At 43.2% G+C, this 13,796-nt stretch overlaps 1 protein-coding gene across 2 annotated transcripts; it reads right to left on the bottom strand.

The window, feature by feature from the left end:
* Nucleotides 1-304: 304 nt before the first annotated feature.
* Nucleotides 305-13,796, bottom strand: ASB11 (ankyrin repeat and SOCS box containing 11). 2 transcript variants are annotated; one of them, XM_037377622.1, is made up of 7 exons: nucleotides 13,604-13,796; nucleotides 10,495-10,574; nucleotides 7,373-7,480; nucleotides 5,109-5,259; nucleotides 4,770-4,904; nucleotides 3,659-3,850; nucleotides 305-658 (listed from the first exon to the last, which is right to left on the bottom strand). In XM_037377622.1, the coding sequence occupies exons 1-7, from the start codon at nucleotides 13,779-13,781 to the stop codon at nucleotides 534-536; spliced, it is 969 nt and encodes a 322-aa protein (XP_037233519.1). In that variant the 5' UTR covers nucleotides 13,782-13,796; the 3' UTR covers nucleotides 305-533. The 2 variants fall into 2 exon arrangements, with proteins under 2 accessions (XP_037233519.1, XP_037233520.1); XM_037377623.1 differs by having other exon boundaries at nucleotides 7,373-7,429; nucleotides 13,604-13,781.

The raw sequence follows: 13,796 nt of genomic DNA, 5'->3' as shown, positions 1-13,796 counted from the left end.
CAGACTAAGGGGATGGCAGGATGCGAAGTCAAAGCTGACAAAAGATGTGCAATGTATTATATACAGCTGATGTTGGGCACTGAAGGCTTTTATTCTCACACTAGTGGAGGAATAGCAGCCACTACCTTGATTTTGACAGTAAGATTGCATAGACAAGAGGAAGAAGCCACACAGATAGTACATGAATAAATATAACACTAAATGCAGGGGAAATCTCTGCGTGTGTCTGTGGGTGGGTGGATGTGTGTGTGTACATCTACAAACACATGTCAAGTGTTCATGTACTACAACTTCTCTGGCTAGCATTAAGTGGATGTGACAATAGACTGTGAGGGAACTGTATCCATAATATCATTCACTGTCTGTGAAAAGCTGTTTTCATTTTGCACTGTCACATAGCAACTAATGTTTGGTACCCAGATTAGACAGTAAATGATGACTTTGGGTTGGTTTTTTTTTTCTTTGATATAATAATTTTGGAATAAACCACCATTTGTTCCTCTTTCTTTTCCAGTGTAAAGACAGTCACAAACTTATCGATAAAGGAGAAAGTTCTCGAGTGGCTCAGGCAGGCGCAGCTTTTGGATTGCATATAGGCACGACCGACCCAGATGCTTTCTGATACACAACCGGCACAGCTGGGCAAGGCTGGCAGGACCTGGGAAAAGAAAAAGGCAAGAACAAGCAACCCCAACCCCCCCCACACCGGTATAAGTCAGAAAGCAACAAACACCAGAAAGATTTGCAAATCAGATCAAACATTACACAGTGACTTGCTGAAGTCAGGAAGAGCTAAATACATTACTGTTCATATTTAATTTATGTTGTCAAAGTTGGTTCAGTGATTTGAAAAATATAAGCACTAAAAACCTTTTTATGCACACATGGCTAGTTTTTTCTCCATCTTTTCCTGAGCAAATTCTTAAAATACCATGCACTGCAGTCTGCACTGGTGAGAGAGCTCCAGGATGCATGTAGCCCTTGCTCTGAATATAAGAAAATTCACAGTGGTGTTGTGAGGATAAAGACAAGAAGGATTACAGGGAGCTGCAGAAGTGCTCAGTGTAGAACAGCCATAATTGGGTGGACATGCAAATACAGTTACAGCTGTTCATAGGTACAGAACATGCTTCCTCCAACCACTGCTGTCTCAGGGGGTACCTGCACAAGTAGTAACTGCAGCTTAGCCTTTTTACATGACCACGCTGTCTCTGAATATCTATTTATGTCAGTCAATCAGTGCTCCTCAAAATAATTTCTTAATGTGTCATCCAATTTTAATTAAGTCTGACTAAAAGGAAAACATCTCAAAGATAGAAAGTCTCCAAAAGTTTTGCGGGAAAAGGTACACAAAAATAAAAATACATAAACTTCAAAATAAAAAAAAAATCTAAAAAAAAAAAAAAAAGAAAATATGAGAGGCCTTTTTGCCCCTCCTTGCCTTGGGAGTAAGGTTGCTGCATGTGAAAACTCTTGTTAAATGGCAGAGCCCACTGGTAAGAAAGCTGTCAGAGGTCTCATTGGGACAGCAGTGAGGCCAGCTTGGGTAGTGGCTTACATGGCACTGCACACAGCGGTGCTGCCCTGGTGGCTTCCCTGCGGGGTGACCAGGCAGGTGCCACCAGTCCACCCCACCATGGGTCAGGTGAGGGGCACATCACGCACAAACCCACTGGAAATGAGGCTCCGTAGCTTCTGCAGCTGCACGCCTGCACGTGCAAATGCAACTTGCTAGCTGATGTGTCCCTTTGCCTCCTTTGCTCTTGCTGGAGCTGTTCCAGGTTGAATCTGTACGCCTGCCCGGAGAAGCCCTGGTTTTGAGCCCTGTCTCATCCCTGCCCCTCCAGTTCCTGGCCAAACAGTAGCAATCACAGAAGTGTTTGGCAAGCAATGGGTAGAGGTGTGTGCTTAAAAGCCTGTCGTTGTATCTTCCAGATAAGCTTCTTTACCTGTGCTTTTATTACAGGAAAATGTAGGAGCTTAAACAGGCTGATAATGCCCTCTCTGTGAAAAAATAATAGAAAATTATGGGATATATAGAAAAAAGGACTTGTACTACTGTCACTGGAAGTGAAGAAAGAAGCTACCATCTCCCAAAGCAGTTAGGAAAACAGAAATAATTTATGTTTTACATCACTCAATATTTAGGAAGAGGAGCAAGTAAAGGGAGCTATCTAAGAAACCACAGCAGAAAAGTCAGGGGGTAGAAAGAAAACTCTTCAACCTGGGTAGCTTATTTCAAACAGAAGGACCTCAGAAAATACATAAGTAGGGGAAAAGAGCAGTTGCAGGTGTTAGATACAGTGAAGTATCTGGAAGCGGAACTGAGAAAGCTTCTTTTCTGAAAAGTGAAGAGCCAGCAGGAGCCGAAGTGCCCCTATAGTCCCTCTGACTGTAAGGGAGGAGAGGGTGACAAGCTGAAAGTGGAAATCAAAAAGAAAGTTCAGGAAAAGAAAATTAGAAAAATATCAGAATATTAATACACAATCTCTCATCCACACAGGACAACTGCAAGCACTGCCTTTGCTCACGCAGCCTGCCGTTGCTGAGCCCTGAACATCTCAGATACAGGGACAGAAGTCACAAGAGGTGAGAAGCATTCAAGCAACAGTCCTCCCAGAAGATTTTAGACATGACAAATTAAAGCTCTGCATGAAAAGCCATGGAGAAAGGGAGTAGGAAAAAGGATATTAAACCACTGTTTCATTTCCTCTATAAAACCCACCTGTGTGCAGAGGGCTGGCACAAAGCCTATGTGCAACATTGACAATATTAATTTGCCATCCAAGAGCTATTTCACAGTTGGAAGCAAGCTCTCCGTGTGCATCGTGCTTTGCTCCTTGGTGGGGAGCGAGCAGGCTGCCTGCATGGGGGAGCATCATTCACCCTCCCAGTGGGGCATAGACTAACAGGGTAGCAGTGAGCTGGGAAATACAGAGGCTGAAGGAGATGTGGGGCTTAATTCAGCATGTCCAAATATCAGGAATATTGCTATTGGATGCTTCGAGTTCTGGTTGTATGTAGTGCAGGTGAAAACGGCCCAAGAGGATCTTAGGTTCTTTTCACAGGTTTCTTCCAATAAACGGGAAACATAATTAATTGTGGGAAGGCTGAAAGTAAACAGCAAAGGGCAGTACTGGTTTCTGCTGGGGTTGCAACCCCATGATCCACAAGGACGAACTGTATGCCATGATGCTCAATAGCCACCTGGCAAACAGCTCTGCTTTCTCCCAGTGACTGAGGTCACACACACTCGTGTTGCTTTTTCTGCAGGAAGCAGGGGACATTGAGCCACAGTGCTAGGTTGAAGCCAAGACAGTGGCACTAAAATATTGTCTGTAAATAAACTCTCATGGCAGTTTTTAGTCCTTAGAGTCCTGGTAGGTAAATATATATGATTTTCCTTCAGTAGACAGGAAAAGAAAGCACACAAAAACTGGCCAATTTACCCACTAAACACCTGACACTTGGTGGCAGGTCTAGCAATGGAACACAAGTCTCTTACTCCTTTCTGTGTCATGTGCTGCGGGTTTGAAATTGGTAAAGAAGATAAGAGAACTTCTATAGACATTACTTATAAAAGCAGTTAGGAAAAATGGACTTGGGTAAAGGAAATAAATACTGTTCTACTTAAAAAAAGAATAAAGGAAACCATTACCTTCCCGAAGCAGAAGAGCTTGCTCCACTTTGCTGTTGGGGATGGCAAGATCCAGGGCACATTTGAGTTCAGCATTTCTACATTTCAGGTTAGCACCATAGTCTGTCAGCAAGTTGACTACCTCCACGCTGGATTTCCTTGCTGCCGCATGGAGGGGGGTGTCTAGTCGCTTCCCCATGTTAACGTTGGCTCCTTGAGTAACAAGAGTGCCTGGTTAAATCTGGGAAGCAGCAGGAACTGTCCAAACCCGCATCACATGGGCTGGTTTCCACCAGTAACCTCAATCAATGAAGGGGATGGATGGCAACAGGCCTCCTCCGCTTCTCTCAATAGCATCTGTGCAAAACTCAGCAGATCAAATACCTGCTGTGTAAAAGTCCTCTGAGCCATCAAATCCTGTCTGCTATGGATAGAACTGAACAGCTTGACCCAATAGATGTTCAAAGCCTACCATATGCTCTGTAAATTTGTTAATAACATAGTATCCAACATAGATTATGTTCATTAAATTACTGGGGTAAAAAAACACCTTTAGGTGTCTCATCGTGTAATAACTCTGGGAGCACAGCAAGCTTGCTCTAGGCTCGCCAGGCTCAGCAGGGCCGCACTTTGAGCGGGTGTAAATCAGCTAATGTACACTGACAGCAAAAATTTATGCTAGCTCATAGGCTGTGCCTGGACCTGCAATGATTATTCTTGCAAGCAGCTTTACTGCTGTTTTCATCATCCCATGAAAGCAGGTGAAGTTAATGCTAAATGCTTAACATGGCAGTTTATCATAATCAAGAGTTGATTTTGGTCACTAGTATTAGCCAGGGTTGTCTGTGCTTCCTCTTACCATTCTAGAAAACTAAATATATTTTATTTTTACATTCAGACAGTCTCAGGAAGGTCTCTGTAATTAGGGCTTTTTTCACTGAGGATATCATAAATCCTTCATGAATGCAAGTGAAATTTTTAATAGTCCCAAACAAGTCTCTCAGACTTGGGTTGCTCAAACACCTCTTGTGAAAATAACCCATGATGTTTGCAGTAGAGAGGCAGCTCAGAGAGACAGGCAGGGCTGGCTAACACCACCACAGCTCTCCCCCAGCCCCCTTTCCAGGTGTACCTAGCTCCAAAAGCTTCTTGACGCAGTCTGTCCTCTGGTACATGCAAGCCACATAGAGCGGGGTCCCGTGCTGCGGGTCTTCTTGGTCAATGTCAACCTCATGGGCCAGAAGGATCTCCATGCACTCCCTGTGACCTGTGGAGAGCAGACCCATCACTGGCGCGCTGCAGAGCAGAATACACTCAGATACACCCAATGAGGCACAACAGCTGGGAATCAGCCAAGCCTATTTATCCCTACTGGTATGGACAAGGGTTTTTTTGAAAAATATCTTAACATTAATAAAAGATGTATTCCCCACTTAGGTATTGTTAGCTTTGCTCACAGCCTGAATGTTACCTCTCTTGACCACTTCATGAATGGGTGAAGCAAGGTTGTTCCTGAGCTGCGGCTTGGCTCCGAATTCGAGCAGCATGTTGACACAGGCCACACTGCCACTGCAGCAGGCATTAAACAGAGGAGTGATCCCATCGATGGTGACTGCGTTGACCTGGAACAGCAAGACACACTCAGGATAATCTGATTTTAAAAGAACATCCTTACAGCATGCCTCATATGCACACCAGAAATGCACCAGGAAAAGATGCTCGCCTTGTTTAATTGCAGAATTGATTTTGTTAACAACTTTCAGAGTCATATGTTGTGGCACAACATATATAACATTCTCCTTTGAGGTCTGCCCTTTTTCCTGGATAGCTAGTACCATAAGGCAGTGACAGTGCCTGCTATGAATGCTCCTTCTAAAGTTGCTCAGAAAATGCAGAACTTGATATATTTTAATGTGGAGAACTTGAGTATCTTCATGATCATGCACCAATGCAAAGCCAGAATATACTCAGTTGAAAATGGCTTTGCTTTTTAAATGAAAACATTTACTTCATGTTAAATACTTTCACCTGAAAATACATTTCCAGCAAAAGAAATTTTCACAGAAACATAATCTTAATCCCAAACAGAAAAGGAGCTTGAAAGAGTCTGTGTTCATACGCATGTGAGTGTATGTGTGTGTGTAAGAGAGAAGGAATTTCCTTCCTCCACCACCAATGTAAAGACCTGGCAAGAGCCACCATCTGTCATTCTCCACTGGGACAGCACAGTCCCTGGCTTGTGTAGTGCACAGCTCCGGAGCTGCTGTTTAACTGCGTAGCAAGCCCTCAGAGGCAACTTATGCACCAAATCTGCATGTCTTTAATTCTGTGGCACATTGGAGAAGAACAATGGATTATGCAAACAAATGGCAATTCATGTGATTTCCAAACCAGGGAGAAGAGGAAAGAGGTGGGAGAGGAAGGGATGGAGAAGTCCTGGGCCACCAGGGAGGTCAGAGGACTTTGCTACCAGTGCTAGCACAGAAGTTGCATCGTAAAGGGGTCAGAGCACCAGGGTAGAAATACCTTAGACCACACAATTAACTAGCAAGATACATTGCCTTTAAAGTGGAGAAAGGCAGTGATGTTTAAGAACCTGTTGGTTTATTCTGGGTAACTTAGCAGTGCACCATCTGCAGTTGATACCTTCCTAGATGCCATTTGTCTTTGTTCATTTGAACTACTGACTTGTTTACAGTGCTGAATGATTTAACTCCTTTTCCCACAAGGTGCCTTTCCCACAATTACAAGCCAGTCTTTGCCATTTTCAGCAGGCTGCAACCATGCAGCAGCCAGTGCGAGGCCATGCTCCCCCACGTGAAGCTGCACTTGCAGATCAGGCAGGTACCCTGGTGGAGGCAGCCCCTGCTCCTTGGTGCCTCCTCTGCTTGCTCATCTTCATGGAAAACCATTGAGGAACAGAGCTGGCTGGAAAATAATCATGATGGGGCCAGGAGGTGGGCAAGTTGTCATGGTATGGAGAGATACCAGGTACCACAGCATGGGGGTGTGGAGGTAGTTCAAAGATGATTCTCTGAGTTATAAAAAGGCAATGCCATTAATATACCAAAATCAAGTAAAACTGAGCTGAAAAGGGGTTTTCTGTCACCTTTCTAAGGAATTGAAATGTAGCATACAGTTTAGGAAGTTAACAAATGCATTTTCTTCTGCAGAGGATACCTTGATTGCCTCTTGTGGTGTTACTCAGTTTCTTGCTATATAATTTGTACTTGATAATCCAGCTGAATTAAATATATTCTTGTATATTTCATCCATTTCTGTATCTCCATCGTTAAGATGTATTCTACCTAAGGTCTGACTGGGGAAAATATTCTTTTATTAGCAGATGAAATGTTTCATTGCTTCAAGCACATCTACTTATGTGAGACTACCAATTATCCCACAGAAAACTAGAGGCAATCCCCATGATTGTTATGAGGGGAAAAAAAAGGGTAAGTTATTTTCTTCAAGGTTATTTTCACCTAGCATCTCTCATTCCTTTTCCGTCAATCATGACTACATTTCACATACAGAGGGGAAAAAACCCAGAATAACAGGGTGACCCAAGCAGCTACCAGGGAAAGCAAATCCATCACCCACAGAAAAAAACCCAAAACTCTCTTATTTTTCCTGTTTCTGCCTGAGATGCTCCTGTCCGTCTGCATCCTGGCCCTGCAGTGCAAGCAGCTATCCGACATCCGTGCTGATGCAGGGAGCATCCGTGCTGGGACTCACCTGAGCACCGTTCTCCAGCAGCACCTTCGCGCAGGCGACGTGGCCACCCAGACAGGCCTCGTGGAGAGCCGACACACGGTCTGTTGTCACCAGGTTCACATCGAAACCCTGCAAGGCAGGGCGGGGGGCATGAGGGGAGAGACCTGCCCAAACCACATGGCTCCCCCGGGACCAGCACAGGTGCAAAGGGTGGTCAGACTGTGGTGGGGGAGAGCCACGTTGCTCGGTGTGTGTCCAGGGAAGGTGCACGGGTTGGATTAATGCTGTTCAGTGCTTTGATGCTCATCCCCAAAGACGGCAGCTGGGGTTAAAGAGGAAGCAAGAACAAGCTATGCCTTCTATTTGTAGTTATTTACAACATACAGTTAATTGCAGAAAAGACATTGCATTTCTTTAACTTACAAGGGTGGCATTACCTTCCCTGTTCCATCCAGCACCAGGAGCTACAGCTGGTGGGATTCACCTCCCTGAACAAGGATGCGTCAGGAATCTGCAGCTCAACTGGAGCCCTCAGCTCCTTCACTGGGGAGAAAGAGGATCCCCTAGGATATGGTTCGTCCCACGCTAAACCAGCTGTTTCTAATGAGTCAGGTGAATTGCGTCCTAAAAATAATTCCACTGACTATATGGAGTGCCCAGTGTGTTTCACTCAGAGGTAGTAAGTACCTGGTAAACCCATAAGACAGATGAGAAAAACCCCATCCACAAATCAGTTCTTTTTATTTGACCAGCCAGAAAATGTTTTACACTGGAATACAGAACTGTGGTTTACAAATTTACAGGTCTTTCCCTAAATAACAGTTCTTACATCTATTCCTGTGCAAACAGAAACCAGACATATTCACAAAGGAGAAGGCAATTGCCATATTTGTTTTGCCCAGGATGCATCTAAATCGTCTAGTAATTAAGATTTTACAACTGGGTGTAAGAACAGGCCTGGAAGCAGCTCCAGTTTCTGCTTGATGTCTTGTATTTCATAATAGTCGGTCTCTACCTGATGTGCTATAGACCAGGCTGCTCACCAGATGTCAGCAATGCACTGTCTGGTACACAGCAGCAGATGCAATGGGCACAAATAAGCACCTGTGAGCAACGGAACTGAAAAAGTCACCAGTCCTGATGCAATAAGCATTAAAAGCAGCGACTGGAATCACTTTAGTCTAGACATTCTATGATAGAAAAACAATCGTTTTTGAGATATGTGAAAGCTGCCACTAAAAATTTCCTGCACATCACTGCCAGGGCAATAGATAAAACCTTGAAAAAATGTTGAGATTATGCCATTTTCTAATTGCATCAATGTTTCATACCTAATGATCAGCATATTCCTTCAAAAGTAATGTCTTCTAGGGACTCCTGATAAGGAGATCTATTCTCAATCATTATTCATATGTGTGTGTGTATATATATATGATTTTTATTTAACAAATTAAATTCAGTCATTGCAAGTAAATGAGTACTGATATCTTGGAAAACACAGCAATCCTTTCCATTATTAAATGGAGGATGATTCATAGATCTTACTATTGCTGTTTGTCAAACATCACTCATGTTAAACCTTGTTTTCAATGTATGTGAAAAATGAAACTCTTCTTTTGGTGTTAGTGAATTCTTGAGGTCTTTTAAAACTCCAGTGCTCCATTGCCCCCTCATGTCCAGGCATCCCTTGGGGAGCAGAAGCCTCACTGGTTTCTTGAAAGCTATGGTCCTACGGCAGAGACCTCCAAGTGTCTCACATACACTCTAAAGTACAGCTCCCCATTTAATTTTAGGCTAGTAGTGTAAGTATATTAGAAGCAATGAGTAATGATTACGCTAGTCCGTGAACAGCTTCATCCCTACATTTATCAAGTTGTGGTGAATAAGCTCCGGTTCAGTCTCTACAGACATTGCTGCCTTGATCCCTTTTCATCAGCAAGGACCCTCATCCTTCACTCTCAAAATTACATGTCTTCAGAAGAGGAAAGAGTGGATTAACTAAATTATGTATAACCACAACACCAGGTGCTTCTCCAGCATATAACCACAACCAGTGTATAGCCAGGGCGTCTAGCGTACAACCACAACACCAGGTGCCCCACTAATAAGATGGTGTAAGGTCAGCATAAATGGAGGTAGAGGGGGTCAGAAAAACAACAAAGCTCTGAATGAATAAGCCTTCTTCTTTATTATCCCTAACCTCTACCACTTCCTTTTCCATAAAAGTCATTTGATATCAGGGAAGGAAAGAGGGATCAGGAAATGGGAGGGGGAATACAGGCTGTAAACAGTAACCTCTTTTAGCTGCAGCCGTGTCACAATAGATGTCTGGAGTGGAGGCTTTCACAGGGGTAGCTCCACTCCTTGAGGGCATTGTCCATTTGAGCTGTGGCCTCACTAGTAAAAATTATGTACCTTGAATAACATAAGTTTGATGGCTAAGTTACAGAGTTTACACTCCATGAGTTAATTTCCCTGCAGTTGTCTTGATTGAGGTGGGGTGAGGGGGGGGGGGGGGCAGTTGCTCATTCATGCCACATGAGGACATTGAGTTTAAGTGAAGGTGGTGAGGAAGATGGTTGGCAAAGCAAGAAGAACCATAACTTGTCCCTTTGCAGCTGCCCACTTTCACATCCAGCATCTTGTCCTTCCTAATGTACTCTTCCCTCCTCTCTGTCTTTCACCTGAACTCTTGGTTTCATTTGGAGCAGAGGGTTTCAGGCTGACGGCTCTCCCTTGAGGAAGACCATGCTGGCTGTTTTATAAAGCAAGATGTATTTTTACAGCTTTCTACCATTATTTTTTTTAAAATAGCTGATATACATATAGTCCCTATTCTCAAGCCCAGTTTGCACGGTTTTTCTTTGAGAAAGAGCCTAAGGATTATTGTTTATGATGCAGCGAGCTACAAGCTGTAACATCTTTGTCCTGGGCTTGCCCCCGGCATCCTGATTAAGCAAACTAATGCGTGCCCAAAGGCATGCATGCAGATATATTATTTACACAATTGTATTGGATATATTATTTACACAACTGTATTCCTTGAGCCCTGCTGCAGTCTTTTATCAGCTCACAAACTCACAGATGCAATTCAATAGAAAACATGCCGCTTCCCAACCTTTTCTGTGCTTGTGGGCTTTTACCTGTGCAATCAAGGTTTTCAAAGACAAGAGGCGTCCTTGGAAGGCAGCTTCGTGAAGAGGGGATCGGTCTGCCCAGCCACCTGAAACAGCAAATGCAAGGGAGTTAATTCAGGTAAAAAGCAACAGCAGATCCTGGAAGGGCAGGGAAAAAAACAGCTGTGTGTAAATGTAGATCAGGACTGGAATCAGAGTGGGGTCAGTGGCAAAACTAGTTGACAAACTGATTTCAGCAGAGCAGCTGAGGGCCCAGCACTCCTGAGGAAGCTGGCTGCTCATTAAGGGTCCTCAACACAAGCTTCTTGGCAGAACTTTTAGAAATAGCTAAAAAAATGCTTCAGCAAAGACCACGAGTTTAGTGCTGCTGGGACTCATGCAGGCCTTCAGAGCCCTGGAGTTCTCCTATTCACAACCACATCAGCCTCCGTCTTTCCTAGCGAGCCTTTGTCACAAATCATATTCTAGCTTCTCCTGCACTTCATTAAGAGACTCGTAGCAGGGAGACACGGGAATGACTTGTCCATCAAATGAATACTGGCGTGTCCTTGGCAGTTTTATTTCCTCAACTGACAATTTCATAAATAATACCCTCCAGCTCAGACTACCACGTAATAGGTTCCATCCTCCTTCTCACTGGAAGGTTTCAGAAAAGACATGGTAAAATAAATTCTGCCTGAGGCTTTACTTTTCTTCCTTAATCATTTTGAGTTGTTGAACTGTTCAGATTTCTTCATGTGGGCTAGCTTGCCCTTTTTCATATCTTAATCTATTATGTGCCCAGAAAAAAATTCCTTAGCCTAGCTACTACCTACAGGCATAGTCAGTCAACCCAGGTTAAATCCCTGCCACTCAAGTAGAGCACAAATTTACTCGTTCTATATTAAAATTTATAACCATACTACAACCCAGTGTGTAGTTAGAATTTCTTCAAAGGCCAGCTGCATCTACAGTGCCAGGACAGAAGCAATCCCAGTATTTGCATTCATGCTCTGCTGTACAGCAATCCCATGAGCATTGTATCTGAAACCCTTGTCCTGTTTAATTTTTTCAGCTACGCCACACACCAGAGAGAATGGAAAAGGTGATTTATCTCAATTTGAGGTGTTACCCGAGGCAGGGAGAAATCAATGAGAGGCACAGATACAACCCTGGGGACTTGAGGCCAAGGACACAGCAGGGGTTTCAGCCTTGGCCAAGGGAGTCTCCTTTTGTTACCCGAGAACCAAGATGCACTTCTGCTCATGGGGTTACAGCTTTAACTATAGTTATTACTTTTGTTTCCATTTATTGAAGGAGCTGTTCCTGGGCTCCTAAGGCAGGAAGCTGGCATGGAAAGACCAGCCAGCACAATACATGACCAGGCTCCTGAGGACCAAGTAGGATGCACCAGGCAAAACAATGGAAACAGGAACCAAGTAGGGACTGAGAAACATTTTCCTGAAAACATCCAAAAAGCCCACATCCCTCATCATGCTGGTGACTGAAATAGGAAAGCTTAGTTCAGAAAGTCAGAAGATATCACAAGTGACAAAACCCAGGGTCCTTATACAGCAGGAAGATTCAGAAGTAACTCAGAAAACAGAGCTACAGTGCCTTATTTAACCTTTTAGGCACATAGTATAGCATGTGCAAGCACATGTCACATGCATCTACAATGCATGTGTATGCACACACATGCCACACCATCCAAACACATGCTGCTGCATACTTGCATGCTAATCACAGCAACCTACCTCCCTGAAACGTGTGGCAAATATATTTCCCATACGGGGCACATCTTCCCTTCACAGTTGTGAGTGACATGTCTGAAAACTGTGTCTTTTTAAATGTCTACAGATAGATTAAGCAGCCCTGCTGCTGCTGCTGCAGTGCCACTTCACTGCAAAGAGAAAAGGCTGTGAAGCTCCGCCTGTGATCCAAAATAGTGCCCCAGCAACAGCATCACATGATCTTAGGTTTTGTAAGATTATCCTTAATAGCTTTTTGCAAATGGCAACTTGCAGATAAAAATATGTCGTGGTCTGCTAAACTTCAAGGCACTTCAGTAAGACCCTGGATGGAGGAAAAACTGCTGTTTACCATGTGTCTGACTACAATTGCATGAAGGCAATTGGAAAAAATTGACAGTAATAATGATTGGAATTATATTATGGAGATTAACAAATAAATTAATAACCCAAACATGCCTGTATATAAAGGCTTTGTAAAATAATGCTTTGCTTCAGTATTTCTCTTGGCCAGATCTTAATCTCTCTGCTTTGGGTGGCCATGTCTCACAATCCATGTTCTGCTCACGTTCATGTGCCTGGTCATGGCAGCAGTATTCATCATGAAGCAAGTGCCCAACAAATGAGTCACGGGAAAATCTGTGATATCACAACGCTGATAAGATTATTCAAGTAGGAAAACAGGTCCTCGTTGGTAGTACATTTAAAACACTGTTTCATTTTAATTAGTGGAATTACCAGGCATGCGAACACATGTCTACTCATTACTATGGCAGTGATGTGAAGGAGTAAAATCACTTGGAAACATCCCCCCCCTGCCCCCCCCCCCCAAAAAAAAAGTGACCTACTAAATAGCATACTAAACACAATTTATTCCTGTGCCATGTATTTTTCCCAAATAATTTTAGCTGTATTCATTTTTATAATCTGATTTAACAAAACAGGGGTTCCTGGCTTGGATTCATAAAGTCATTAGTTATATCCTCCTAGTATCTTCTTTCAGAAAATCAATATGCTAAACCTTTTCTCTAAATATTCTCTGGCAGTAAAGCTAGCTATTTAGCAAAAACATCTGTAACCCCCGTTAAAGAATGCCTTGCTTCTGAGAACAATCTTTTTATTTACTGTAGTGCCTTGAGCAAATGTTGTCCTCATTCTAGCTGGGTAATTTTTGGGAGTCTCATATTTTGCACACCTAAATCATGCCAAGACATACTGATACTGCAAAGACCCCAGAAATGGAAGGCACTTGGTTAAAACATTCACCCATGCATTTAGCAACAGATACCTCATTTCACAGCAACTCAATGATCTAAATCTTCAAGTTACAAAAATGTAGCAAATACACATTTAAATGTTAAAGAGTGTCCATATTTTTACTTTACCTGGGACTATTCCATAGATCTCTTCTGCTATCCTGGCAGCCTCTTTTCTGTTGCCTTTAACAATATAGAAATGGGTCAGCAAAGCCAAGGAAATCTTAATTAGAAGCTTGAAGCAAAACAAAGCAAAAATGGCAAAATAAATGTTAGTGAAAGCATGGAGTATGGAACTGCCCTCCATTTTGATTTGCTCTTT

This window comes from Falco rusticolus, chromosome 2 (genome assembly GCF_015220075.1).
Source record: "Falco rusticolus isolate bFalRus1 chromosome 2, bFalRus1.pri, whole genome shotgun sequence".
Classification (NCBI taxonomy): Eukaryota; Metazoa; Chordata; class Aves; order Falconiformes; family Falconidae; genus Falco; species Falco rusticolus.
This window is presented reverse-complemented; position numbering and strand designations above follow the sequence as displayed.